Raw genomic sequence first — 27394 nt, forward strand, 5'->3', positions numbered from 1 at the left:
AGTTTATAAAAACTTTACATAGCATCTTAAGCAACACCACAAACTGTATGATTACCACTCTTTCAGTAGTTGTGAATGCTTTAAGTATGCATGAGTAAAATGCCTTGTACCTCCTGGTATGTGATTACCCTCAAAAGGTGAGTCCAACTTCCTTTTGTTACCATGCTGCAAACATTCCCACTTCTTTCATTCTCATGTTAACCATCTGTTTAAGAACAAGTTTTTAAAAGTCATGATGAAAATAACTTGGATTTTTTTTTCTTTTCTAAAATGAATATGGCTTATTTTGTCTGCCACAATGTAACAGGACAGGGTATAAATACATGGTGAACTATGGTTTAGCTCCTATTTCTATTAACTGTAATTAAAAAAAAAAAAGGGCACAAGGAGAGACTTGGGTATAATGGCAGAGAAGGGCATTAGGGAAGTGACTTAGCTGATGTTTCGGGTGTAATGGGGTATGATGCTGATAGGAAGCATGATTGTCTAAGAGAACAAGAGAACATGAGGCTATTTCTTAACCTTTGAAGTTTCTGAACAGAGGAACGGATGAAAGGCTTTTCATTTGGAGAAAGCGAAGCTTTTGAGTGTGAGAAAGAAAAAGCAATGTTTCTGTAGAATAGGCTGAGGCCTTTTGGTTTTGGTCACAAAGGACAGATTGCTTTCTGTACTCAAACAGTCTGAGGCCTTTGGTATGGAGAGAAAAACTGGCTGCTTGGACAAAAAAATATGGCCTAGCTTTGCTTAGCTTAGCTGTTTGCAGAAATGCGAGCAACTGAAAACTGAGTGTTATTGGTGAAGCCTGCTTATCAGTCTAAGGGAGTATGCTTCCTTTTAACCTTGTCACTTAATTTCTTGCCTCTGATGCTTGAAATGTGTTTAAGTGTCTTTGCAGCTAACCTTCTTTCAATTTTAATATTTAATCTCTTTTGTGCCCTTAAACTAGAGTTTGCAAACCTTGGCTTTAAGTGATTGCTCATTCAAAATTTGACCTTGATACCTGTTCAGTCTGTGTGGCCATAGAAAGTCAGATGCTGATGTGCTTTAGAATCAGCATTTTATTAATATATAGTGTGATGTCTTACAGTGGATGCACACTATGGAACAACTGAGATACCTGAAAGATATGTAGGTATTTTCCCACAATTTAGCTGGCATTTGTTCAGAGTATGTCATACAATGTCTCTACTCTTCCAGCATGCATTACTTTTAATAGTTGCATTTGTTTTCCCTAAGCTTTTAAACAGGTTGGCTATAAGTAGGGACAAGCTTGGCAGAAGAAGCCTGACCATGCTGGTTGCTGTTAAAAGGAGAGTTGTTTGAGGTGCAGATTGGTGCATTTGAAGACATCTCAAATATAAGCTGAGGCTATTAGGATAGGATTCTTAAATGGTGACTGAAGGTTGTTGCCAACAGACTTGGGATGAAGAGGATAGTGTGGGTATTATGCAGTGAGATCTAAGCACCTTATCAGACTGAGTTCTACCTGAAGAGTAGAATAAGCGTTTAATATGTGAAGAGAATTCAGAGAAAAACAATTAAATTGTGTGAAGGGAGGGAGAGGAACAGTTCACGTGATAGTCCTGTAACCACAGATTGCTTTCATGTTTTCTGTAGTGTTTTCTAAATGTGCGGGAGGGGAATGTGAGGGTAGAATATGACAAGTGTGTGGAAACTTCCAAGATGCTCTGAGAGAAGAGTGAGCTAGGATGAAATAATTGTAAATGGATTAGAGAAGGAATAGGGAAACCTCCTGAAAGCAGTATCTTGAAACTTGGGGTCAGTATCTTGAAGGATCCATATCCTGAAGGACTTTTCAGATATCCTGGACTTTGTCCAAAACATAGGTAACACATGCAAGAAGAGCAGTGGTGCAGTAGCAAGATGACAGATACAGAAATTCCTTGTCCTCACTAAGTCAGTTTGTCACCTGAAAAGTTGAGCAAGGTATTCCCTGTGCCAAGAGGATCATGCTGCTTATACAGATGGCCCGTGTAGGTACAGACAAGACATAAAAACGTCTGGCTTATACTTTTGATGCTTAACTCGGTATTTTGAGTTATAAGGGACAGTTCTTAGTCCCAAGACAACTGGTGGAGACTGGAGTGTTCCTATTGCTCAGGAGGACGCAGATGACCCCTTTGGAAACTCTATATATAATCTGTTGAGTTTGACAGTCCTAAAGCAAAAGCTTTAAAAATATTTCCTTTAAAATATATCTGTGCCAAACAGGTTTTGGAGTGATTATAATCCAACCTTGTGTGGCTGTCGAAGGAGGCTGTAGAGCAGCCTTTGCCAGCTCAGGAGCAAAGCAATTTGTGATCTGTGACATTGTGCCAGATACAAGTTTTGTAGTAATTCAGGAAGAAAGATTATGAGAAACATCAGCTGTTGCAGCCCTACTTTGAGTTGACATTTACTCATTTCACCTTGAGATTTGGAACCTGTATTACTGCTGGAAGCCATTCCGCTTAGTATATGTCACAGACCGTAATGTGGAGTTGACTTGCCTACAGCCTTATTCAGTCATGCTGGAGTAAAGGATATGATCAAGACTCTGGCATTCCAGTGGGTCAGATAGTACCTGGCTGTCAAAGCACTATTACATGTCATGCTGTGGGCACAAGTCTGAAGTCAGCTTTTCAGTTACTGGATTCAAAAGTAATAAAAATGACATTCTGCCAGAAAGCCTATTTGGTATGATAAAGTCTACTGGTAAGAAAAAAAAAAAACAACCAAACAAACAAAACAAAACAAACAAAAAAAAACACACAAAAAAACCAACCAACCAAACAAAAAACAAACAAACAAACAAAAAAAACAACAAACAACTTTGTCAGTGTAAATTGGATGAGGTAATTGGCTCCAAGAAACTTGCAGTTAGCTGCAATCATCTCTGCTGGTTTTGAGCTTTCTTAAAGTATTCTGCAATTTACCTGAAGTAATTTTTGGTAAAAGTCCAGGCCATAAAATGGAGTGCTTGTCAGGCCAGCAATTATTTCATTAGCTCTGACATAGACCCTGCAGGTCTGTTACATGCAGCTTTACTGAATGGGCTAGGAGGGGCATGAAGCAAGGCCTGGCTGCTGAGGTGTTCCTAGCGCTGATGCTCTGTGTGCTGGGATGACTGCTGTGGGCATGGCTGGTGTTCTCACAGATGTTCCAGCTCTGAAATCCTGATGGCAACTCTTACCAGATTCCTGGTATCCTGGGCACAGTGCATATTTTGATGGGTGATAAAGGACACTAGGAATGCAGGGTGAGCTCCATTACTGTCTGTGCTGAGGCACTTGCCGATGATGCTGAGGGAGCTGCAGTGGTGGTCTTCCAGGCTGCTCTGTTGTCAAGAACACCAACCCTCTTTGACTCTGGTCTCTGCCATTGCTTTCTAAGGTCATGCTGCTTAACTTTCTCCGGATGTGTAAATGATCTCTTAAAGGTAAATCTCCTGCTAAAACGTTTTGATACATTACATTTGTGTAGAATCTGGTTGCAGTTGGGTACAGTCTTAGTACAGAAGCTCTTGGAGCACAGTGAAGCTGCTCATTAATGAGACAGGGTGGTCTTAATCAGGATGCTGCCTCAGATCCTGAAAGGGAAGGTGTTTGCAGGAAAGAATCTGTCATTTGTTTGCCTGCAGGGAAGATGTATTTGTATGGGTTCTCTTGGACGTCAATCTAAGAGCATGAACTTGCCAGAGAAACAGGTGGATGATTATATTTTGAAAACTATAGTCATGACCCCCAGGAGAGAGTCCTCTTTCATTCATTTGATACTCGGTTTTAAAATAAGCAGTTGTAAATTGAGGTAAAGATTGCTCTGCTGCTTTCTTGTGGCTTGTCTCTTTGATTTTGCTAATAAAGACACCACTGTCTGATGCTTTAGGAGGAGTGTGTTCACCAGTGCCTGTGGAAGTTGCACTTCACTAGATAATCTTGTGCTCTGGATGTAATGTCTCCATAGACCTTCATTTGCTCTATATAAGTTGATTGAGGGCTATAAGACTTTCAGTTAGGATTATTTTATGCTAGTTACAGAAGATAAGATTACCTTGGCAGTCTTTTATGTTGTCAAGTAGCTAAGGAGCTTCTGTGTTTATGGTGTTTTATTAGAGCAGCTTTGAATGCCCAGTGAAATAAAGCTAGGTCATCCAGAAGGCTTTGTGGCCTGAAGGTGCACAAGCAAATAGTAGTGGGGTATAGGTGTGTTTACAGAAGCTTCAATACTAGTACTGTCATAAAGGAAAACTTTTTTGCATTTCAAATCCAGTGACATGTTCGTGACTTGAAAGGCTCATTCAGTGGAACTCTTAGGATTTGTTTGTTAGGGAAAACCAAACACATCTGATGGTTTTGTTAAGTGAAGACAGAAATAGTTAAATGCATTGCTGCTATCATTTGCAGCTCTTCAGTGCATGAGTTCTCTATTCTTGTAACTTGAAAATCCTAAATTGGAAGTTCTCTGTTTAGCTCTATTACCTGCTGGAGTGAGTCTGTCTAAATCATGTCAAAGTAGGTTTGAAAGTCTAATCTTTTGTAACATCCAGCCTGTTATAATCCACTGATTTCTGTAGTTGATGAGGTTTACTTTTTAGGTATCAATTTAAATATCTCTTGGTGTCTTACCACAATTTGTTCAACCTTACATGAAGTATTACTGCAGAAAACTCTGTCTAGTTGAACTAATAATGCTGTAAAGGATAGAAGCTTAAACGTAAGGGAAATGCTACTGTTACGACACTCCTCTCTAAGACTGTAAGATGTTGCCTAGGCTGTCTGGATCCAGGTCTAGATACCGAGGTGTTCTCAAGATCCTATGTGAAGTATTGAATCCACATGGAGGGAAGAGTAAGTTTTGGACCTTTGAAGTAATGTTTTTATGATGTGACTCTGTTCCAAAGCAGCCTGCTTGGCTAGCCGTTTACAGGATTAATGGGATCATGTGGTACAAGATGCACCTTGATAACAATGGTAGCATTTATGCTGGGGCAGAGTAGGACTGTGTTCATTTAAGTAACATGTGACTGCTCTGGAAGAGTGGCTTGGACTTTTTGCTGCTTGGGAATACATACTGGGTCTGGAATGGGAAAGGGAGCTGCCCTTTCTTCAAAGTCAAAACAGAAGAAAAATTGCTTTGCTTTTCTTTAGCCTACTTCTTAAATGTGAGAGCTTGGTGTGGTGACCTGCTGGCACTTATTTTTTCCAAGTGTTAACATTACTATATATATTGTAATTTTCCATTGTTTTAAGTAGGAGCAAACCACAAAGAGCAACTTGGTTTATCGGCACATCTTGGAAGACTCTGTACTGCAGAGTACATATTCTCTGGGTTGTCTGTGTAACAAGTTTGTGGTTGTTTTAGAGTAGAAAGAGAGATGCTTATTGAAAAAAAATCTGAACTCCATTCCTTCAAGTTCTTTTCTAATAAGAAAAAAATTCTTCATGACCAGAAACATTTTCTGTGGTAATTGTTTACAAGTGAGTCTTAACTTGCAGGTTGTCTATTCATTCTCATCTGGAATTTTAATTAATCTTAACTGTAAAAGAAGTCTGAGATCTTTTTGGTTTTGGAGCCAGTAGTCAAACTCTTACTTTCCAAGAGCTGCCTATGAAATGCCCTTAAAGATTTTTAACTGCTATTAGAGGCAGGGTATATGGATAAAGATATGGGTAGAATGTGTATTCTACACATCCTCTGTAGAATAAACTTACAATTTGAGGTAACTGATTTCAGTCTGATGTAAATGTTCTATTTCCAAGTGGCATGGTTTGAGATCAAGCTGAAGAGAATACTGGGAAAACGGTTCTCCTTAACCATCTGCTTAGTTGCAAATGAAAACATGCTCTAATGCCTGTGTGAGAAGACATGCTCCAATGCCTGTGTGACAAAGCCTGAATCACACCTAAACTTATGGTCACCAGCCACAAAGATGAAAGCGTGCCCAAGTTACCTTTTGCAGCCCCACATTTCAGCCTGCAGTCAAATGCAACTTAATATTGGTTTTTAAGTAAAGTACTTTTCTTTCTGGAGGGTGGAGGGGGTATACTTATGAAAGTACTTGTTAACTCTTGTTAAGAGTGTCTTGGTTAGCAACACATTGGTAACTTGTCACCAGGGTACAGTTAGGCAGAGAAAGTCTGGATGACGCAATCTGTCTCCCATGTATTGCTGGCTTTTGATTTAGGATTCCTCAGCTGGCTGCAGGGTTATGCTTAAAGCTTTGCGTTGAGCTAAATTATTTTATTCTAGGAGGTGGGGGAGGAGAGAAACTTGTTTTCCACACCTCTTGTGCAGATGATACACCATTGCTGTTCGATATTCCTTAGTTGACTCTCGACACCAAAACTTTGTTAATATAAATCTTGACTTCATGGTGTTGGCTTCCTACAGGAGGAAGGTTGGGACAATGAGAGCAAAGCAGCAGCATGAGATCTACCCCTAGATGCACTTGATTCTATGTCATTTGCTGTATCTGGTCCCCGAGATCTCCAGAGCCCTACACTTACAGGTGCCACCTGAAAACCACTCTGGTGAGCAGACCAGACAGTGCTGATCTGTTTTTGTTGTTTTTTGGGTTTCTTGTTATCGTTTAATTGCTGTTAAGCCCTTCTGGCTTGGCAATGTTTTTGATAGTCATATATGTTGGGACCTTTATGTAGGGCTGGGAACTGTTTTCTAATCTGTGCAGTGCGCTGGACTATAGTGTGGTTTCAAGTCATCTAGAACATAAAGAGATTGGCTCTTTTTTTAGTGGTTTTTGTTTGGAGTGTCATTCGAGAAACTATGTTTTTTCAGTGAGATAAAATCCTTAATTTTCATGTAAATAGCATCACTAACTTATCAAATTAGTCCTTTCTTGCAGAATAATAATAATACTATTCTTGAAAAGTATAGCAGCACAATAAGTGCATCCCACGCTACTCCACAACCACTTATTTCTTTCAGTAACAGGAAGAAACATATGCTTAGTGTAACACAGCAGCTTAGTTTATTTGGAAATATATTTAATTTTGCTGAAGAGATTCAGCAAGCCTAGGGGAAGGTACAAGAGAACCATTTGCTGGTAGAATCGGTGATTAGTACAAATAGCACTTCGGCACTTTTGTTTTTCTCAGTAGACCAAGATCCTTTCCTGAATATAGCCATGTTTACCAGTTCATAGAGGAAATAGCATGTCAAATCCACCTTACATTTTCTTCTTCTTCTGATGCCTTGCCTTCTTTCTGAAGTGATAAACAGCCAGGATTTCCAGAAGAGATTTTTGGGTGCTTCAGTCAACCAATGTTGTTCTTTGCAGACAGTAAGAGATATCTGAAAATCAGCTCTGAAATTATGCCAGTGACTGCACGTAGTCACCTGAAGATACTTGTCTGGTATTTTCTGCTGATTGCTGATATGGGGATTGCATAATGTGCTATGTTCATAAGATCGTGGAATTTAAAGCCCCTCATTGTTCTTGAGAATACTCAGTGGTTTAGTCTGATTTTTAAAAACAAGGACCAATATTTTTTTACACAATTAATTCCTTCCTAAGTTGAATTTGTTTAATTACAACCATTATGTCTGAAGTAAGCCATTAGGGCTCTGCCGTGTTTTGTATGGAGAACATTGTAAATCAGTGTTAAACACAGTTGAGAATCTGACCTCACAGTCTAAAAAATCTGGGACTTTATTGCTAAGCAGCATCACTGACCCCTGTCTAAAGGAACCACTGGTGCACTGAAGGAAAGCTGTCCAAACCCACCCAAATAAAAACAAAACTGAAGCATTTTCTAAATAAAAACAAAACAAACTTACAGAAAGAAAACTTTGCAGCTGAGCCAAGCTAGAACTTCTGAAAATGAAGTCCACTCTCATTAATACTGCTGTAGTTCAAGTCCTTTGGGGCACTGGCTACCAGTGCTTAACTATTTATGAATATTACATACTCATACTTGCTGTGTGTTCTCTTCTTCATTTTAATGAAAGGAGGGGGCTCTGTAGCCTACTCATGAGTGTTGCATCCCAGAAATGTTTAGCTCCATTTCCTGTTAATAATATTTTTTCATACAAACCTACATTCTACTGATTTCACTTTTCTTCCCAAAGACTAGATTCTGTGCAGCATGCAGGGATAGCCCCAGTCATCAGCACAGCCTGGTTTAAACACTTATGTGCCTAAGTCACCTATTGCCTTACAAAAACTGTGTGCAAGGTCCTCCTTGAGTACCCTTGAATTACTAGCATTCACAATACTTGGTTGTAACAGATGATCCTCCTGAGGCTTTAAGTTTGGTGCTTCACTACAGGTTTCTGCCAAACTTCCATTTGCCTTTGTTAATGGCACTGAACACCTGCTTTTTTCTTAAGATACTGATAATGCCTGATGTCTTAACTGGGTAGCAGCAAATTCAAGAGGCAGCTGAATTTTACAGAAACCAGTGTGTATTTCTTCCCTTCCAGTGTGTATTCTTCCTTAAAAGCAGTTTTCCCTGTAACTCTGTTAATGTACACAGGTGCTACAGAGTCCAACCTGTACCAGATACAGTAGATATTAACAGATACAAAACTTACTGAGATGTTGCGGGTATCAACAAGGATGCAATAACTATATATGACTATTCAGCCTCTGGATATGTTTTGTCCTCTTTCTGTTGTCTTTGGTCAAAGTAATTAAAGTGCTTCATGTCTTAGTGGAAGCCTCTTGTGTTTGTTTTTTTGTTGTTTTTTTTTCTTTTTTCCCTCCTTGATCTTTAAACCCTAAGAAACTTAGTGATAGGTTCTTTGTCTCAAGTGAGTCTGCAGTACTGAAACAAACGATTCTGGAAATGCAAATTTTCTTCATCAAATCAGTCTGATGCTAGGGATTAAACTTTATTTGTACAAGAATGATCTGAGTTACTTTAGATGGTGTCTATCTCCTTGAACCTTAATAAGATCCTTTCTCTCTCAAAAATATTACTGTTCATCCTTTTCGGGTAACTGCTGTTAATTTTTTTTTTTTTTCCTTTCTTATAACTGTGGTGCCTTTGTATATAAGTGCACACTTCAATTAGCTGGCTTCACAGAATGAAAGTTCCTCTTAAAACTTTATTCTAGGAACTCTTTGCTATCTGTTTGTTATTTCTAAGCCTGAGTTTTTCACATTAGATCCATGTACATTTATTTTACTATTTACACTTATCACAGTACACTTATATGGAATACCATCACACAGACAAACCAGCTACTGACAACTAATATAAAGATATTAGATTCCACAAGGCTTAATCTGCATAGAGACCAGAAACACATTTAATGGTGAAACACCGATAAGTCTTCCTGTATTTCCCTTAATTTTAAACCCATTTTGTTGTAGAATGTGATCCTCCTACCACAAATACTCACTTTTGTATTTATATGTTTGTCTTGTGGCCAATCTGTCTTGGGTTGCCAGTGTCGTCTTCCACTTCATAGTTTCTATTTCTTATGGTCATGAAATATGCAATTAATAGTTGTTTTAAGCACTGTTTAAATATTAGTTAAATTTTGTCTTCCACTCTCCTCCCAGCAACCTACTAGTGATAAGTAATCTCATATTGCATGTAACTCCTAATAGTGGACAAAATTCTCTGGGTGAATATTTCTCTGACTCCATGTGAGGTGGCAATCTAAAAGAGAAATGACCCAGCTTTGGACTGCATCATCTATTGGCAGATTGCTAAAGCTTTACCAGAGACTTATTTTCTCTGGTGCAAACAACATAAATTTGACTTGAGTAATTCTACAATCATATGGGATATAAAAATCTATCTCTGCTTGCAGTATCCTTGTCACTGATCCTCATTCTTTAGGAAGAATGCCACAGCAAAGTAGTTGAACATCATGCTAGTTTGATAGTATTTTGTGTGCAACGCAAGTTATCCTAAAGTTGCTTCATCTATCAGTTGCGCTATATACAGCATTGATACTTGTGGCTTTTGTTTAGAAAAGTAGCCCAAATGGCGTGTTTCAGCAATGTTTTGAGTGCTGTTTCTTAAGGGGGAAAAGTAGACAACAAATTCTTACAAATTGATGGCCTATTAAAATTGCTGTTTTACACCTTACTGGATGAAATATACCCTCTTTTCATTTACTTTTATCACTAGGGTGTTTTTGTTGACTCTACTACAGATCTTTTCTGGTCACTGGACAGCCACTATATAGATTTATTTTGTTTTTAGGCATGCGTGTTGAGTGATCCATGCAACAGTGAAGAACCTGCCATTGTACATTCCATATATTACTGTTGTACCAGTTGTTCTTGATTCCATTAGCAGGATGCTGTTTGTTCCCTTCACCATACAGTTTCATTAAATGAAAATCTTTGAAGACAAATATGGTAGAGAGCCCAGAGCTACATGATGTTGCATTGTGTGGCCCCACAACAATCTTTAATAATAGCCAATCCTGCTTTGGCAATGGTGGGCTTGCTTGGAGGAGGTTCTGCTTTCTTTTCTGCTGGGCTGCCTGCAATTTTCAAAACAGGATACCATTAAAACCAAGAGCTGGTCAAACTATTTCTTCCTACTTCTGGCTTAAAGAAAGCAAGCCTTTCCTGCCCTCTCTCCAAACCCTGAATTTTTTACCTCTTGTTTGAACAATAAATCTAATGCTTTGGTAGCAATCAAGCTGGTATGTGGATTCAAACTGCTCAGGAAGCCTTATCCCTTCAGGGAAGAGAGGTAAGAGTAGACTAAAGAATCCAGACATCCCAATGGGAGGGTAAACTTCTTGCATCTTCTTCAATCCAGATGCCCCTGTTCACAGCCATAGGGTCAGACAACAGGTCCTTCCATGAAAAGTCATCTTACTGTGTTTAAACCCCAACAAAGGAGTTGAACAGAAATATTGCTAGAGTTTATTCTCTCATCAACTTGGATGTCGTAACAAGGAAAACAAGATAAAGGAAGGTTTTAATTTTTCAAGGTGAAAAGAGTCTACCTCTAACATTGCATTGAAAAGCAATGACAAGGAGTAAACTAACAAGGGAGATGAGTCATGCTCCCCGTGACTAAAAGGGTATAATGCATATAAGGGTGATGCATCTTGAAAGGTCTGTCAACCTTGTACTTGAACTTCACAGTCATTCCACATCCTTCTAGAAACTCTTTAGCAAGATCTTGATCTATACAAAATGGCAGTATGTTTGAATACAAACATCTTCAGCTGGTTGACGAAATGTACTTTCTAAGAAGGACACCACTGTCACTTGTACTATCTCCCTGCCTAAAAGCTCAGTTTGAGACGGGTCAAAATCAATCTGTTAACTTTTAGAGCTCACACTGTGACTGTTTTAATTGAAACTTGCACCTAAAATCCTCCAAAGGATCGTGTAATACACCTGATTTCTGAGAAATCAGTGTTTGCCCTTCTATCCATAAGTGATTTGGGTTGAGGTGATTTAAAAGCCTGTTGATGCTGGTAAAATATAAGAAATTTGGGGCAGCTGTGGAAGTTTGCAATCTTTTCTCTAGTTTCCACCTTGCCTGCAGTAAAACAAGCAAGCTTTGCTTCAGATATCCTAGCATATATCTTAAGAGAGTTTTTTTCCCCGGTTATTTTTGCAGAACCAGTTGGAAAAATGATTGACAAAAATAAATCTAGTCACTTATGAAAGCAGGTTGTGGCAATGTGTATTCAAATATACTCTGCAGATTTAAAAAATACAAAGCAATTTTAAAACGGACATAAATGACTTGCAGTCAGTTTTAAGGGGTAATTTGGCATCTGAATTCTAAGTGGTCAGCAACTGCTGACACACTGTCTTGTTTCAGGATGATCTAGCTAGGTTAACCTATTTTATGGCAGAGGCTGGCCCAGCACGGCCTTTGAAAACGCTCTTTCATCCACTTGTCTTTTGGAGTTTTTTCTACTGTTCTTGTTTTTCTTAATGTTTAGGAACTCACTTGTAAGAGATTGTGTTGTTTTGTCTAAGGGTTTTAACTTGGTACGAAGGAATTCAGCCATCTCTTTGTCTTCTTCTTTCTCTCTGGTGGAAAAAAGGAAAATAAATCTGTTACAGAAATAACAGTGTTTTCCTATGTAAATAGGATGGTAAAAGCTAGAGTAGCTAGGATCAAATCACTAATAAACAATTCACTTTGTTGTTTTTAAAAATACTTAATTTTGCTGCTTATTAAAGTGCAAAATATTTGCCTAAATGAAAAAGGTAACAAACTTCTTGTAGAATTCAGAGACAGAATTTTCCCCAAGGTTCTTTAATTCCCTCTGATAGTGTTGGATTCATCATATTCCCTAGTCAGTGGATTTAAACCGTAATGTATCACCTATTTCAAGCTGGCCTCAAGTGCTTCATGATGTTTCCTCTACAAAGTAAAGCACAGGATACGTATTGCTGTGATCGTACTGCTTAGTTTTAAAGGCCGGCTTAGACAAAACCTGGATCTCATGGTCTTCTATTAGTGTTTACCAAAACCAAGTATATTTTTCTTTGCTTGAAGATGACAGCATTAGTCCCAAAATAAAATAACTGTGTTGCTACCCTTGATTGTATCTATTAATGATATTTCCATGTTAGTTTCTTTGCTATTTCGTTACTTAAACTTTAACAGTGAGTGCACTGGGTGAATACCTCAGTTTAAACGAAAAAAAGATTTTATTATAAAGAGTTTTAAAGAAAAGCCTCAGGTTTTACTGCAAATGTGAACTGACACTAATGTATTCACATTTGCATAGTGCATAGCGGTACATTTTCAGTAGCCTACAGTTAGGCTTCTGTATTGTCTGGCTGCTGGTGAGGTTTTTGTGGTTTGCACATCAAACTAGCAGTTGAGAGCTCTGGATTACATTATGAGCTCAGGCTTCCCGTCAGCTGCTGACTTTGGCCAGCTCTCTTTGATTAGCTGCAGGACTCTGGCAAGCTTTCTTCTCTCCTGTCCTTTGCTTGCGTAGGATTTAAATGTTTTGGAAGAGATAACTGTCATTTAGGCTAAATGGATTGATGAGCCTTGAATCTTTACTGTTGAAAGAGATGGGGGAAGTAATAGCAAACCTGACTTTTTGTAGAGTGTTGGGTTCTCAGTGCAACAGCTGGAAATGAACTTTTGAGGAAGAACACAGGTTTCTTGGCAACTTTGGCCAAAGATAACAAGATTAAATGTTCTGAACTCATGGTTTAGGTTAGGTAGACCTGTGTTAGTGATTGCATTTTTTTTTCTTTTTTTTTTTTTTTTTTTGCTCTGGCAGGGTGATAATAGTAATAATAAAACCCAACCACATTAACCATTTGTTTTTGGTTTTTGTTTTTTGTTTTTTTTTTTTAAAAAAAGGGCAGATTTTTAGATGTCTACAAATATGCCCCTTGTAGAATTTAATTTCATGTCTTCTCATGCCAAGATGATCCTCTGGTAACAGCAAAAATGCTTCTCTTTTTAATGGTAAATGCCCAGACTCTTTCTGGTAGGAAAGAAAGAAATCAAACCCAGTTGTAATCATGAGATGACTGAATCATTAATGGCATACAGAGCCACAGAAGTGCAGTAATCTAGTTTTTCCTATGGAACCAGGAGGAGGCTTTTAATTTGGTAAGTTGTTTTAAAGGACCAATTCTCCCATTAATGTTCATGTAATTTTTGTCACTCAGTCCAGTGTAGTATTAGACTTGTGAAATCTCATTAATAAGTTCAGTTGCTTTTAGTTCTTACCGTAATCTCTCTACCTCTGCATCATCAACAAGAAAATCTCTTTTTTGTACCAGTCTATGGATCTTCTGAATCAGTTCATCCTCCCTCTGTTTCTCCATCTTTGTTTTTTCTTTTTCTGGTCAAGAACAGAGAAGAGAGACTATTACTTTGGATTCTGGGGGGTAGACATTGCAGATGTTTCAGAGTGAATTACTGATCTAAGTCAGTGGTTCTTCAGACCTGAGTCACCAAAACCCCAGCAAGTTCAAGTCACTGCCTCTTTTTTCTCTTCCACTTGCTGCTGTTATGTCTGATCAGCTTAATGGTCCAGAGAGTCTGTGGGGCTTGGCAAGCCTGCTTTTAATATTAAATTACTCTGCAAGACACTGCTTTGAATTTTTTATGGAGCTTTGGTAAGAAAACAGTCCAGGATGCTTAATTAAAACCCATGGTACAAACTCCCTTTGACCACATCAAAAGGAACCATTTCTCTGTATTTCATGACAGCTTTGGCTGTTGACTACGCTTTTTTTTCTACTCTGGTAAGTCAGGTAAGCTGCAAATCCACGCAAATAGCATTAGTTGTAAAATGTGGAAGAATAAATTAAAGTGTTTATTGTCCCTGTGCTTCAGAAATCTGAGTAATTAATATATGTCCTTTTAACTGGCCAGTCTGTAATGACTAGGTTGCAATAAGCAAAGATTTTTGCAACATGAAAGATGTGCATGTCACAAGAAAAAACTCATGAATGTTAAGGATTACAGAGCTGTAGTTTAAGGTTATAAAGTAAATGTGAGGAGATAGAAATCTTCAAACCTAGCAAGTAGAACAGAGATGAGAAAGCCAGAGGTAAATCCCAGCCCACATATTTCCCCAAGAAGCTGAAAATTTTGATTAGCTGAGAAGACACTTTGCATTAAATCAAGAATTTTGGTTTTGAGCAGTAGAACTGTGTTTAGAGAACCATAAAATTAAGTACAGTAAGAGTTGTGGGAAGAAAGGCAAGCTACCTGCAGTCTAATGCATCTGAGCTATGTTATGTCTGCTGATTTGAACTTGTAAGATATTTTAAACAGTTAAATAAATCAGATATTTGAAAATAATTGTTTAATACAGCTTAATTTTGGATCATGGGCTTCAGGACACTTACTGCTGGGAATTTCTGCAATAAATCCATTACTCAGTAAGAAAGATAAAAGTACCTTAAATATATTTTCAAGTCAATGAAATTCTGCAAGTGTCAATCTCAGAAACTCATACTCCTTGGAGAATTTTAAGTTATGGTCTGACAGTAGCAGAGGAAATAATTTGTAATATAGCAAAAGGCTGCTTTACCTGGGATGTATTTTCTGTGTTTTATCTTTTAGAAATGATAAAGGAAGGTGGTTATTGATTGCTATGAAGATTTCAAGACCTCTACGCTGTTACCTATGGAGAATTCCTGTGATTAATGCTGAATTTGTAGCAGAGAAAAAAGGAGAATGCTTAGAAATCACTGCTTTTTCTTGCTTTGCCACTTACATCTATGGAGCAAGAGATTTTCTCCTCTCACTGCTGAAGGTAGAAGCTACTTTCTACTTCCTTTCAATCTGTCTTCTTCCCAGACTGAGATGTGCTCTGCCATGATATCCTTCAGGAAACTGCCTGCTAAATATACGCATCCCAAATTGTGGCAAAGTACTGCATGCTCTCCGTACTAAAAAAATGTTCCCATGTCTACTGAAATTGGCTAACCTGTGTTTACTGAAACCAAAGAGTAAGTCTTGCTATACAAATCTGTATACTAGCAGGAAAATTATGATAAAGATGTTATGAATTAACCCATTTCTGGAAAGCATTTTTCTATGGTAGGTACACGCTGTGTCAGCACTTAGTTCTGTGTAAATGCCAGTAACTTCTTTGTCTTTGTTAAGACAAAAGTGTTCTTGTGAGTCTGCCAAAAGGTGGTGCTGCTGGTACTGCATGTACCTAATTCTTAAATTTGAGATTTGCAAAATACTAAGGAGAAACTGCTGTCTGTGGATCTCTGCTTAACATTCTGACTGGAAAGTAGTTTCTAAAAAAAAAAAAAAAAAAGCCCACCAAAAAAATTAAAACTGATCAACCCTTAACTGTACTTCCTACTCTTAAAAGTATGGGTAGAAAAGCTGCAGACTAGAAGAGGCAAGGAAAGGGGAATAATTCAGATACTTTCTAGGATTCATAATCCTTTTGAATACCATTTAAACCAGTAGTGTACCAACAGCGTTATTAGAAATTTTAAAAGTGACCTATAAGTAACTAAGAAGTATGAAGAAAGAAAAAGTAAGAAAGATTATAAATCTACTTTTGTTGGATGCAAAGAAAACTGAAGAAGTTCTTGTACAACTAACCACATCTGGCCTCTGAGTTAGACCCCTGTTTCATGAATGACCTCTCTCCTTTCTGCGGAGAAAGTTGTCCTTTAAAGTTGCACAACAAATGTAGGATGAAAAATCAGGGTAACCAAAGGAGAGTCAAAACTTGTCCTTAATAGTTAGGCAGAAGCAAATTATTTCTGAAGGGTGCTAGAGGCCATGTAGTAATATTTAGTATAAATCACCCACTGCAGTTGCTGAGTGTTTTGTGGGATCTGCCTGTACTTTTTTTCTTGACCAGTGTAGGATTGTTGTGGATGATCTAAAACAGCAAAGCTGTAGTAAAGCAAAATTCCTCATTGATTTCAGTTGGAGTTAAGGACTGAAAAACTGCCCACAACTCTGCCTCTCCTTAGAGCAGTGAATTTGCAGAGAATTAAGACAAAACACAATGCAGAATTTTGCCCCTTGCTTTTTTCAGAAACCTCCTTTACTTTATTCTAGGAGGTAGGTTTAACTACAGGTGTCACAATGAGTTGGTATTTCTAGGAAAAAACTAATCAAATTCACAGTGATGGTTATACATCCCTCTCCTTTCTTTTATCTTAGGTATCTCAGTACTCTGTCTTTTCTACCTGACAATCTCCTTGACACTTGGCTCCCTTGAGATTGCCAAGGGAGTACAAGAACTAAGGAATGTACACCCTGAGTGATACCTGCAGGGCTGCTGCCAATGGAGCAGTGAAATACACCATGAAAAGAAATTTGGAGACCAAGATATTAAAGATGGGAAGGAAAACAGGAAGAAAGAAATATGGACTAGAGGAAAGAGATATGAAACTCAACCCTGGGGGGAGATTTCTGATTGTTAGGGGCAGAGGTGTGTTCCTGACACCATTCCCACCCATGCATCACTCAAGCATTATACTAATATTGATTGGAGATAGCTATTACCTGGGACTGCTACCAAACTCTGCAGCTCTTTCTTAAGGTTCATGATGTCTTTGCACAGCTGGATGTCATCCATCCTGCAGAAACAGAAAAAGCATGGTCAGACACATGCAAATTCCATCCTGTATTGATGGAATCAGCCAGATCTCATCTGAATATATGATACTGTCCCTTGCCTGGGACCTGTGCATCAGCTTGAAATGCAGAGGTTTAACCTTGGGATACTGATACTGTTCTTTCACCAATGGTAACAGCAAAAGGTATTTAATACTAAATGTCTGTTGAGCCCTTGATTACTTGTCTTACTGAGATCTAATTTGTGTGTAGGTTATATCTGTTACTGCAGATTATTTTACACATCGTGGTTTGAGCCTGGTTGGCAGCCAACCACCACGCAGCCACTCTCTCTTCCTTCTCTTCTGGCAATAAGAAGGTACAGAGAGCCAGGCTTGGGGTTCGAGATAGGACTGGGATGGGGAAAAAAAATCACCCTTCATGGTCATGAGCAAAAGGCAGACTCGTTAGGGGAAGAAAAAAAAGAACACACATTTATTACAGACACTAACAACACTTAACAGAGTAGGACAGTGAGAAGCATTGCCACATCTTGAGAACACCTTCCCCCCACCCCAGTGTCACTGGACATTGTGGAATGGGCATCTGTATATTTAATTGTCATGAAAGACAGGTGTGGCATTGCACTTACTGCAGCGACAGTTTTCACTAGGGAAAAGAGCAAGGGTGAGAATAACAGGGAGCCTGGGAAGAGGCAGCAGAAGCCCATACATTATTTGGCACAGCCAAGACAAGGTTTATATTCCACTACCAACTTTTTTTGTGACCTTACTCATGACTCAAGATCCGGAGATCTGGAAACTCATAATTTGACATCTATGTTGAGGTCTGTGCCTTGGGTGAATGACTTTCATGGTTGACGTGAGCGCTTCAAATCCTTGATGTGTGCAGAAAGTCCATTAATGTCAAGAAACAGAAGACAGATAAAAAAATAATCTGTAACATTAGCAGAAACTGCACATTCAGTTCTTACTGAAACTGATACCTATCCTGAGAGCTGTTATGCTGAATTATTCCCCTGGAAACTAGCAACTTTCAGCATTAGCTTCCTGACAAATGTTTTATTTTAGTCTCTGAGCCATATTGGCAGCCAAGGCTCAGGTGTTGGTTCTGAGGGCTGCATCAGGGGCTTCCATTTTGAAATTATGCCCTGAACAATACAAAAAACCAGCCTTTGTAATTAATTGCACATTCTTTAACTCGGATGTCACCAACACTATGCTTGCCCATAGATCTCAAGAGTCCTTGTTTCATAATCCTATGCCTGAAGGGTGGATTGCCTGTTGCCTAAGCACCTGAAGGTAGCTGAAGTGCTATCAGAACATGGGTAGTGACAGTGGTATTTCAAGTGAGGAAACCCAAGAGATTAGAATGTGTGTGTGAGAGCAAGCACAGAAAGGATAATGCAGTCAAATTATTGAATTAAGTGAGGAGTGAAGAAAGTAGGTGTTTCTGGCACAAAAAGAGGTTTTAATCACAACCTAAGAGCTGTTATTCTCCCTGCTGCTTCTGTATGGAATGCAGGTCTCAGCATGGAGCTGTCCTTCAGCTGCTTTGCTGGTGTTATTAAAAAATGTTGATCCTTTTATTATTTGCTGCTTTGGTTAACTCCATCTTGCCTGTTCTGCTACTTTCATTGTGTATGGTTGGACTTGATGATCTTAAAGGTCTTCTCCAAACAAAATGATTCTGTGATTCTATGACAGCTATTCCTGCTGCCTTTTTACTTCTCTCTTCCCAAAATATGACAGTGAAATACCTCTGATAATAATCTTTATTGCTGATGTCTTTTTGTTGTTTAGGTGCTACTGTAACCTCTGGTGGGGATCTGCTCTCCCACGATACATCTGTCTTGTAAGATTTACTTATACGGGGAAGATCAGCATGCTAGCCTCAGGGCTAGTCCATGGTTCACTGTTGCATGTGTTTAGGATACTTAGAGGCAGAGACATTTCTACTGATGATTATTCCTTACTTGGTCTCCCCATATTATTCATGATGATTATAAGCAAAGCATATTTTACTTTTGAGATCCATCAAGCTAAATGCTACTGAAATTACTGTTATCAATTAACAATCTTAAACACTATCCCCTCAGGAGAATTAATATTCAAAATGTGCTGGGATGTGAACAAGCCTCACAGCTCCTTATCCATTTGATGTTCATGCAGTTGGGTGTCATATTAATATAATGAGTGTTAATATATTTGAGAAAAATTACTATGGTTAACAAAAACAACAGTTTTTTGGTTAGAAACGTGTTCAGTATTGATCTGCTGTATTCGAATGATACATAGGGGCCAGATCCTCAACTAGCGAAGAGAACAGTGAGTTTCTACAAAAGAGATCTCCACGACATAGAAAGAGAGGATATTCTTTTTTGTTTGTTTTTGTATCAGGTAGATTGGGCATCGTTCTGGGAAGATCTGAAAGACACTAATTAAAATACTTCACTGTATCATTTTGGCTCCTTGCCCTCCTCAAGGAATACCCAAAAGCTAATGTTACTTCTCTTTTCTCAGGATATTTAGGAATTTAGAATGTTGGCAGTATGTTCCAAGTAAGCAAGATTGTTGATGTTCAGTAGTCCCTACTGCCCCTATGCTCAATTTGTGACAAAGGTACTGGCCTCATATTGCAATTGTAGTTGCAATTCCTCCCATTATTTTAAATATTTTTTAATCTGACTGCAGAGTATATAGCTAGCACTCTCCTTATACATTCTTAGCATCTGTTTTTTCTGAGACCTAAACTTTGTGTCTGCCTTGTAACTCACAGGAGAGAAGTAAGTAAGTGGCCTATCACTTAAGGGCTGTAACAGCTCTGTGACAATCTGAATTCCAAAAGTCATAAGCCAAACGACCTCCCTGGAGTTCCAGGTCTGTAGGCTAGTGAGTTTTGATGATGGACAAAGACTAAACCCACCATTGGTGCCACTCCCCTTAAGCACATGGACCATCTTTCCTCCCATCTGTGCCAAAAAACCTTTGTGTTTCATCCACTCCATGGTGCTGATTAGGAAAAAATATAAAAAGATATGGTTAAAAGACTAAACGAGGGCTGTGAGACGTATTCATAAAAAACATGTGAAGGCTTAATGGAAGTAGGAGGTGTAGTTGCTTGTAACTACAAATCACATCACATATCTGCTAGCAAATAATATTGAATGTAGGGCTACACTTGCTGTCCTGGGCAAGAGTCACCTTGTTGCCCTCAAAGAAAAGGGAAGGGGAGGAACTTCTGCGAAAAAAAGCTCTTGAAGGCCATTCAATCTGTACTGGTATTACGAACCTTCCTCTCTTTTCCCCCTTACAGTCTTGTTCTTGAATGTGAGCAGCTACAGGAGGCCCAGGAAAGGTTAATACTGCTTCTGGGAAAAAAAATCAAATCCCAGTAGATTTCTCATTTGAAAGCTGCATAGTCAGCAGGGTTTGACTGAGAGAATATTTGTATTACTGTCAGACCTCTTTAGGAAGTAAAAACAGATTTTAGGAATCTTAAAGAAAGCAGGAATCTGCAAAGTAGAGAAAACAAAACTCCCTTGGGTCCCCTAACCTTCTATAGAGAAGCTGGAGAAACACACTAAGACTATTTCTGCAGCACTTTCTCTCCTATGTGTAAGTCAAATCTATCAGAATTCAAGCTGGGCAAGAGGAGAAGTTACACAGACTATTGTCCAGCTTATTTAAAAGCACTGTTATGCTCCTTGTGAACCTGGTGCTTTTCTTGAAGGAGAGCAAGCAGCACAGACAGGTTGTTGGTCAGTGCAGAATGCAATGGCTTTTTCCCTATAGATACAGCATGACACCCTCTGGGCCTGTTTGTTATCTGCAAAGCTGCTTGATACATCTGCATAAAATTTGCAATATATAAACAAACTTTGCTGAACTCTCTGTTCTCTGGAATAGATAGAACATTCTTTCTAGTCCCTGTGAAATTGTTTTTGATGTTGTAGAAAAAACATCAGTAAAGCACACAGCAGTTGCAATATGTCAGTTTTTCCCCCAGAGCTGAGCTTTAAATGTCTGCCCAGCAATCTTAAACGCATGAGTTATGAGTATGATAATGCATTTCTCTCATTAAGAACCCAAATCCATTCCTGGAGTAATTGCAATAGTACTGAACTAAGGATGAATTCTCAGTGTGCTTTCATGTATTCCTGACACACTGTCTGTAATTCTGCTTTTCTGTTTCTTGATGGCTTGTGGCAAGAAACCCTCTGTATGCTTGGGGATATCACATAAGCATGTATTATTCCTTTCTCTCTTGGTATTTCAAGCTATGTCATCAAAACCTAAAAGCCGACTCTCTGTTGGCCCCCCAAAAAAGATAAAATAGCTCATAATGGATACACAGCATGAGCAAAAGATTTTCTAAACATGTCACAAAATGACAGGAAAATAAGTGGGTCGGAAGAGCCTGCAGTAATCTGGCACAGTGACTCAGCCCCAATCTGTGTTTCTGTGGTCCAGTTACTGGGAGAAGAATGCTCCGAGTGCTGTCATTCCTCTAAAATCCACAAGTGAGGTGACAGTATGAGTCACCTCTGCCGTGCACCATCTGGGCTGAGGGGGAGCAGGGCAAAGAAAGAGAGGAGACCTCCCATTCAGCTGTGGCCTGGCAGGTCTTGGAGGCTGTGGAAGATAATGGCAGGCAGGACTTAAAAAAGAAACATTCTATACTGGGCACAGAAGTGGTGTTTTGTTTTGTTTCAACAGATATTATTTAGTAACAGCTGAATTTTTCTGTCTTTTCAGCTGAGGAAGAAAACCAAATTCCCTAGTGTAAGACCTAGGTACCATCTAGAGCCATGAATGGAAAAATAGCAAAAATTATAATAAAAGGCAGTAGGAAAATCACTAAACACTTATCTTAATGGTCAGCCAAAGAAAAAGAGATGGCCAACAAATTTGTTGAATGCTTAAGATTTGAGAGTAAGAAGTATTAATATAACAGCAACATAAGCATCAAATATCTTTTTCCTTGATTTCAGGATAAGCAAAGCAGTTCAATGTGTCTAGAGAGCTGTTGCCTTTGCTGAATGACTTTCAAAGCTAGAAATAGATCTGTGCTCCCTCTAGCATGTCTATAAAAGGAGGTCTGAGATTCTTTTGTCTTCTGTTATTGGATTAAAATGCTTGAAGTTGAAAAATGAATGTAGAGTGGTTTGCTTGGTTTCCTTCCCTCTCTTCCAAGAGGATTTGCAGACACTTAGGCTATTTTTAGTTCCAATTCCTGTCACAGAAGTAAAATGCATGTAATTGTTAAGAGTTTCTGAAGACTTTGATAGTGCCAGTCTGAGAGATGGCCTATGAATTAGATGTCATACTAAGTCATGAGTTTACATGATTACATCTATCTGGAGAAGTTTTCAGTATAGGGATAAGATGATCATCTCTCTGTGGTGTCACCAATGAACATGCTGAATACCAGTCAAGAGCAGCTAGTAGTGATGGAGAAATCTGGGTGATTGAACTAAAGAGCTGAGTAAAAGAGAATTACTACAGACGGAGATGGTAATGTGTTGTCAAGCTACAGACTGGTAAAATAAGAACTGAGGTGGGGAGGAGGGTCATCAGTGGAGGCTGTCTTTGAGGACTGCAGGTGTTTAAGGCCTTGCCAGAGCTGTGGGGAATCTGTAACGGTGTAAGTATTCCAGCAATAGTAGAAAACAAGTTTGTGTATGCCTCTTTTCAAAATTTGACTTCATTTTGTCCATGTCAACTCATCTTAGTTTCTTAAAGCTTCCAGTTATAAATCTATGAAATCACAGGCAACATTTAATGAATATAGCACACGTTATCTGAGTCATTATGGTGTGTGTTTATCACCTTGTTATTTAGATCAGCACCTGGTGCTGCTCAGCCTGGAAGACACAGAGCCAGCAATTAAGATAACAGATTGCTGGCCAGCTTGCTTGGCAGCTCAGGTTACAAAACAAAAGTCCTATGATTAACTTTAATAATTAAAGTAAGTGTGACTATCTTTTCTTGTTAGAAATGCTCGCTGATGGAGAGAAGCACTGGACCTTAACTTGCAAAGTAATGTTGTAATTCAGCTGTTGTTTCAGACAATTGAAGATGGCAGAATTTGACAATCTCAGTCCCTAGAGGTCATATTTAAGGCATATTTCACAGAGATTCAGAATACTGTCTAAAGAAGCTGTCTATATTTCACTCTCACTGACACTGTTAAATTCTCTTGAGCTTGGCAATCTCCTCTGCCAGTTATGAAGTTTTCAACTTCAATAGTAACAAGAGGAGCTTTCCTGGAAGTGCCCCACTGTGGAGTGGAATATTTCTCTACATGGCAAAAACTGAATGATAATTTGTCTAAGAACATACAATAGAGAAATTAGATTTAAATTCATAGGTATCTAACCCTATTGCAGTAGCATTCAGAAGACTGCATGTAAAAGCATAGGGCCATGTGCATGGTTCATTTAAACCGGTCTGGTAAGGGTTTTTTTGTTATTGGTCAGCAGAAGTAGGAAACTCTAAGTTTGGGTATGCATTGTCTTATAGCAGATTCGATGATAAATTTCCTTCTTAATTTGCCTCCATTATTTGATCTTTTCTTATTTTTAAAACCAGAAGAGCAACTATTTGGTATCAAAGCTGAAAAGAATATAAAGGTATCTGGTATAAAATTAAACATTGACAGTCTGTCTGTTTCAGGACTTTTCAATTCACTGTTGAAACATCACTGATCTATACTGTCCTATTTATAGCAGAAGGTAAATGAGAGAGACCACTGTAATACCACAGGTTGAGTTACGGAGCGTCGTTGCCTGTAGGAAGATCAACTGTGCAAAAGGGTGGGCCACAATAACTCTGAATACTATATGCATCTTGGATACATGGTCTCATGGGAGACAATTCATTCTACCATCCACTCATGCAAACCAGACCACAGGTAGCTAAGAACTGGGAAATCAAACCCAGTTTGGGATTAAACATTACATTTTGAAACACAGTGCTAAATCAAAGGATTAAAGATACCCAGAGCTGTTCCCTCTTATATTAACAGCAATTTGTAACAACCACAACAAGTATTCAATGTAGGAAACAGTATTTAAAGAAAATTTTCTATTAAATTATTATTTTCCTAGCTATCCAACAGAGATAATAATGCAAATTCCTCCTTTTAATTTTTATTTTTTAAGACACAAACATCTCAACTAACAGGTACTAAGTCTACAATTCATTAAACACTTTGCTAATATCTTTATCATTATACACGACTAAAAAATGCTTTTCCTTTCTGAGCATTTTAATGTAGCGTTTTTACTGCCACACAGTTGAAAGTGTAATGCCATATTTTCCTCTGGGGTTGATTGTTTGCTGTTAAACAGGGCAAAGGAGATGGCTCTGCAGAGAGATCAAACTGAACAAAGGCATTTTTCTTTCCTCTTTGAGAGCTAGTTTGTATTTATACTTACAGCTTAAAGTGCACAGTCCAGAACTTTGCAATTCTGTCCTGAACTCATGTTCCTGAGACTTCCAAGCTCCCATCTGAAGAGCTTGGAGACCATCACCAGAACCAGACCTTCCAGGAGTTCCTAGTTCTACTGTGGTCACACTGACATCCTTGAGGCTACCAGATCCATGCCAGTCCCCTAGAAGTGCTGTCCCTAATCTCAGAAGCCTCAAGCTTTGAGAATCTGACAACTTTCATTACAGAAACCAAGTTGCGCCATTTCCTAGCTTACAGTTTTCTGGTTATTTCTCCAAGGACTCTGGGTATTTGCAGGTCTGACACTGTTGCAATGTACGTGGCGTGGGAAAGGTGAATGGGGACATACAGTCACAGCCACAGATTAATCCTATCTTGCAGAAGAGTGTGTGCCACACCAGGCTATATCACTGGAACATGGTAACCCTCATAAAGCTGTGCTTGCTATTTTCCCTAATGGTACCTTATCTTATGAAGCCGACAACCTGGCATGTATATTTATTGAAAAATATGTATCATCACACAACTGCTGCCTCCTCTACGGCACCCCAAAGTGCATCCTATGTTCCTAGAGCAAGACACAATCAGGAAGAAAAAGGAAGGAGTTCACAGTAAGTTATAGTGTATTGTTAAGATTATAGAATTGTAAAGAAGAAAAGATTTATTACTCCTTTCCATAAAAGGGAAGATCTTATCAGAAAACACTAACAACAACTACTCTATTAATGAATTAAAAACTGACTTTGTTGCTGTTATTTCTTTGCACTATAGTAACAGCTAGGTGCCAAACTCAGAGAAAAGTACTAGATGCTGTACACATAAGTAAACAGTCCTAAGAGAATTCCATGCTTAACCTTAGGAGAGAAAATAGACAATATACAGTACAAAGATAAAAAGTAGCAGAGAAAGAATCAAAACTAGCCAAGAAAGCAAAAGTCAGAACACCTGCTTACCAATATATAAAAAGCAAGTTACCACTGCTATTCACACCTTTGACAGCTTGTTTATCCCTTTACACTCTTCCTCTCACCCTTACCCAGGGTGATGCTCAGTGTGTGTCACTGTTGCCACATACGGCATTAAGCCACTGAGAAGTCAGAGCTGATGCTACATTAGTGAGTCACTAGAAACAGAGATAAAGTATTTGGCTGAAAAAGTAATTAAAATTTGTATGAACTTCATTAATACAAAGACAGTAATCACTGCTGCATTTTCTCACTTCAGAATGGAAACATTCCATGTAAGCAGGCTTTATAGTACAGCGTAACTTTTCAAGTTTAGCCAGTCAAGAGAGACTGTTTGTTTCATGTTCCCACTTCGCATGAGTCTACTAGATTTACTGCACTCATTCTAAATTAAAACAGAATTTCTAAGTTGGTTTATTGAAGGTTGTCGTCACCAAAGGAATTAACCTCTAACTTCTGCAGTTCTTGTGTAGCTTGAATGTTGCTTCAGTTTGCAGTGGTTGCATAAAGCCAGGCAATCAGCAGACATTCCTTTTTGAACTTCAAAATTCCAGTGTGCTGTGCATACTGCAAAAGACAGAAAGGTGAGAATCCTGACTGACCTCTGTTGATGTGTTATTGTTCTTAGAAGGAATATGGACTATAAATTTTTTTCCATTATGAACTTGCCCTAAATTTGAGAGTCTACCATTACATCCAAAACTGTATAGAATGACCATTACTGACTATCCCACCTCTATTGCTACTAGCAATGGGTACATCAGTGTCATAGCAGCAAAAGAGAGAGTTATGTTTTTTTTGCAAAGTGGGAAAAGGATAAAGGTTAAAAAGGCAAGTAAAGAAAAAGTAAGCCTGATAGGAAGCAAGAAAAAAAAAAAAAAAAAAAAAAACAAACCAGGGATTAATTATGTACTCTGGACAGCTGCTGAAGCTGTGGGACTGCTAGTATGAATTTATTACGAGGGCAAAGTCAAGGTGCAGTAAACTTATCTCCATAGAAGGTAATTGTTCCTGGGATTACAAGTAAGCAAACATAATAGTGTAAAATGGTCCAAAATCCTAAATGGATCTATAGAGAATTTGTATGATGTCAATATTATGAGCACTCTGGAGAAGAGGGAGTCATCTAATAGTGTGAAGTGAGTGTATACAAAGACAATGACCAATTTTAATTCTGCTAAATCGATGTGGAGGTGAATTTGGCTTTTTCACAGTATTAGTTCAGCAATGTAATAACCACACAGATATTAAGCAAATACTGTGTTATAACATTTTTACAGATAAAACAAGTTTAATGAGGTAAATAAACCAGTTTTCAGTAATTTCCTGAAGCAACCTAATAGGGCTTACTATTTAGTATCTTATATTCCCTATACCTTAAAAAATTGCTATTCAGTATCATTTACGTGGCAGAAATAACCACTCCCAAAGACAGCTATCACAGGTGGAAACAACTTCCACAGTTTTAGTTCAAGGTCATCCAACATAGCTAACCTCAAGTTTTGCTTTCCATCTGGAAAGACAGCAGTATCAGGCACTGGCAGATTTCCCAAAGAGCTTGTTTCATGATGACAGCGAATGCTATTTCTAAGAACTCCATGCATTTTCTATTCACAGGCATAGGCAGTAACTGTGGGTGATAAGATCTCACCTATACTATTAATATTTACTGGGTCAGAATATGCTAATACATTTTAAAATGCATTAATTTTTCACTATAAAATATTTTGAGGTTCAGTTTAGCTCTGATCCTATATCATATGGAGGTCTGAGGTTTTGCTGCCTGTCTCTTCCATCAGCTAAACTGAGCTAACACATGCATTATCCATTTTTACAACCATGTCTTTCAGCATGGTAGATTTCCATGCCCCCCAGTGATATCAATCACTGAAGCCACACACAAGTATCCATAGCAGTAACACATTGAATGTGCAACAAAGAGGGATGCTGCCTGAGCAGCTGCCTCGA

General features: G+C 38.5%; 1 protein-coding gene across 3 annotated transcripts in view; it reads right to left on the reverse strand.

Moving 5' to 3' along the window:
- Positions 1–6965: 6965 nt before the first annotated feature.
- BMERB1 (bMERB domain containing 1) overlaps positions 6966–27394 on the reverse strand; it is a 55273-nt gene continuing 34844 nt past the window's right edge. For all 3 annotated transcript variants that reach the window (XM_032983756.2, XM_042798322.1, XM_042798323.1), the window contains 4 exons: positions 16935–17008; positions 13665–13779; positions 11907–11989; positions 6966–10467 (listed from right to left, as the gene is read on the reverse strand). In XM_032983756.2, coding sequence (XP_032839647.1) covers positions 10355–10467; positions 11907–11989; positions 13665–13779; positions 16935–17008 — 385 coding nt within the window. In that variant the 3' untranslated portion in view covers positions 6966–10354. The remainder of the gene's footprint in view (positions 10468–11906; positions 11990–13664; positions 13780–16934; positions 17009–27394) is intronic.

The sequence above is a fragment of the Tyto alba genome, unplaced genomic scaffold (assembly GCF_018691265.1).
Source record: "Tyto alba isolate M040663 unplaced genomic scaffold, T.alba_DEE_v4.0 Super-Scaffold_28, whole genome shotgun sequence".
Classification (NCBI taxonomy): Eukaryota; Metazoa; Chordata; class Aves; order Strigiformes; family Tytonidae; genus Tyto; species Tyto alba.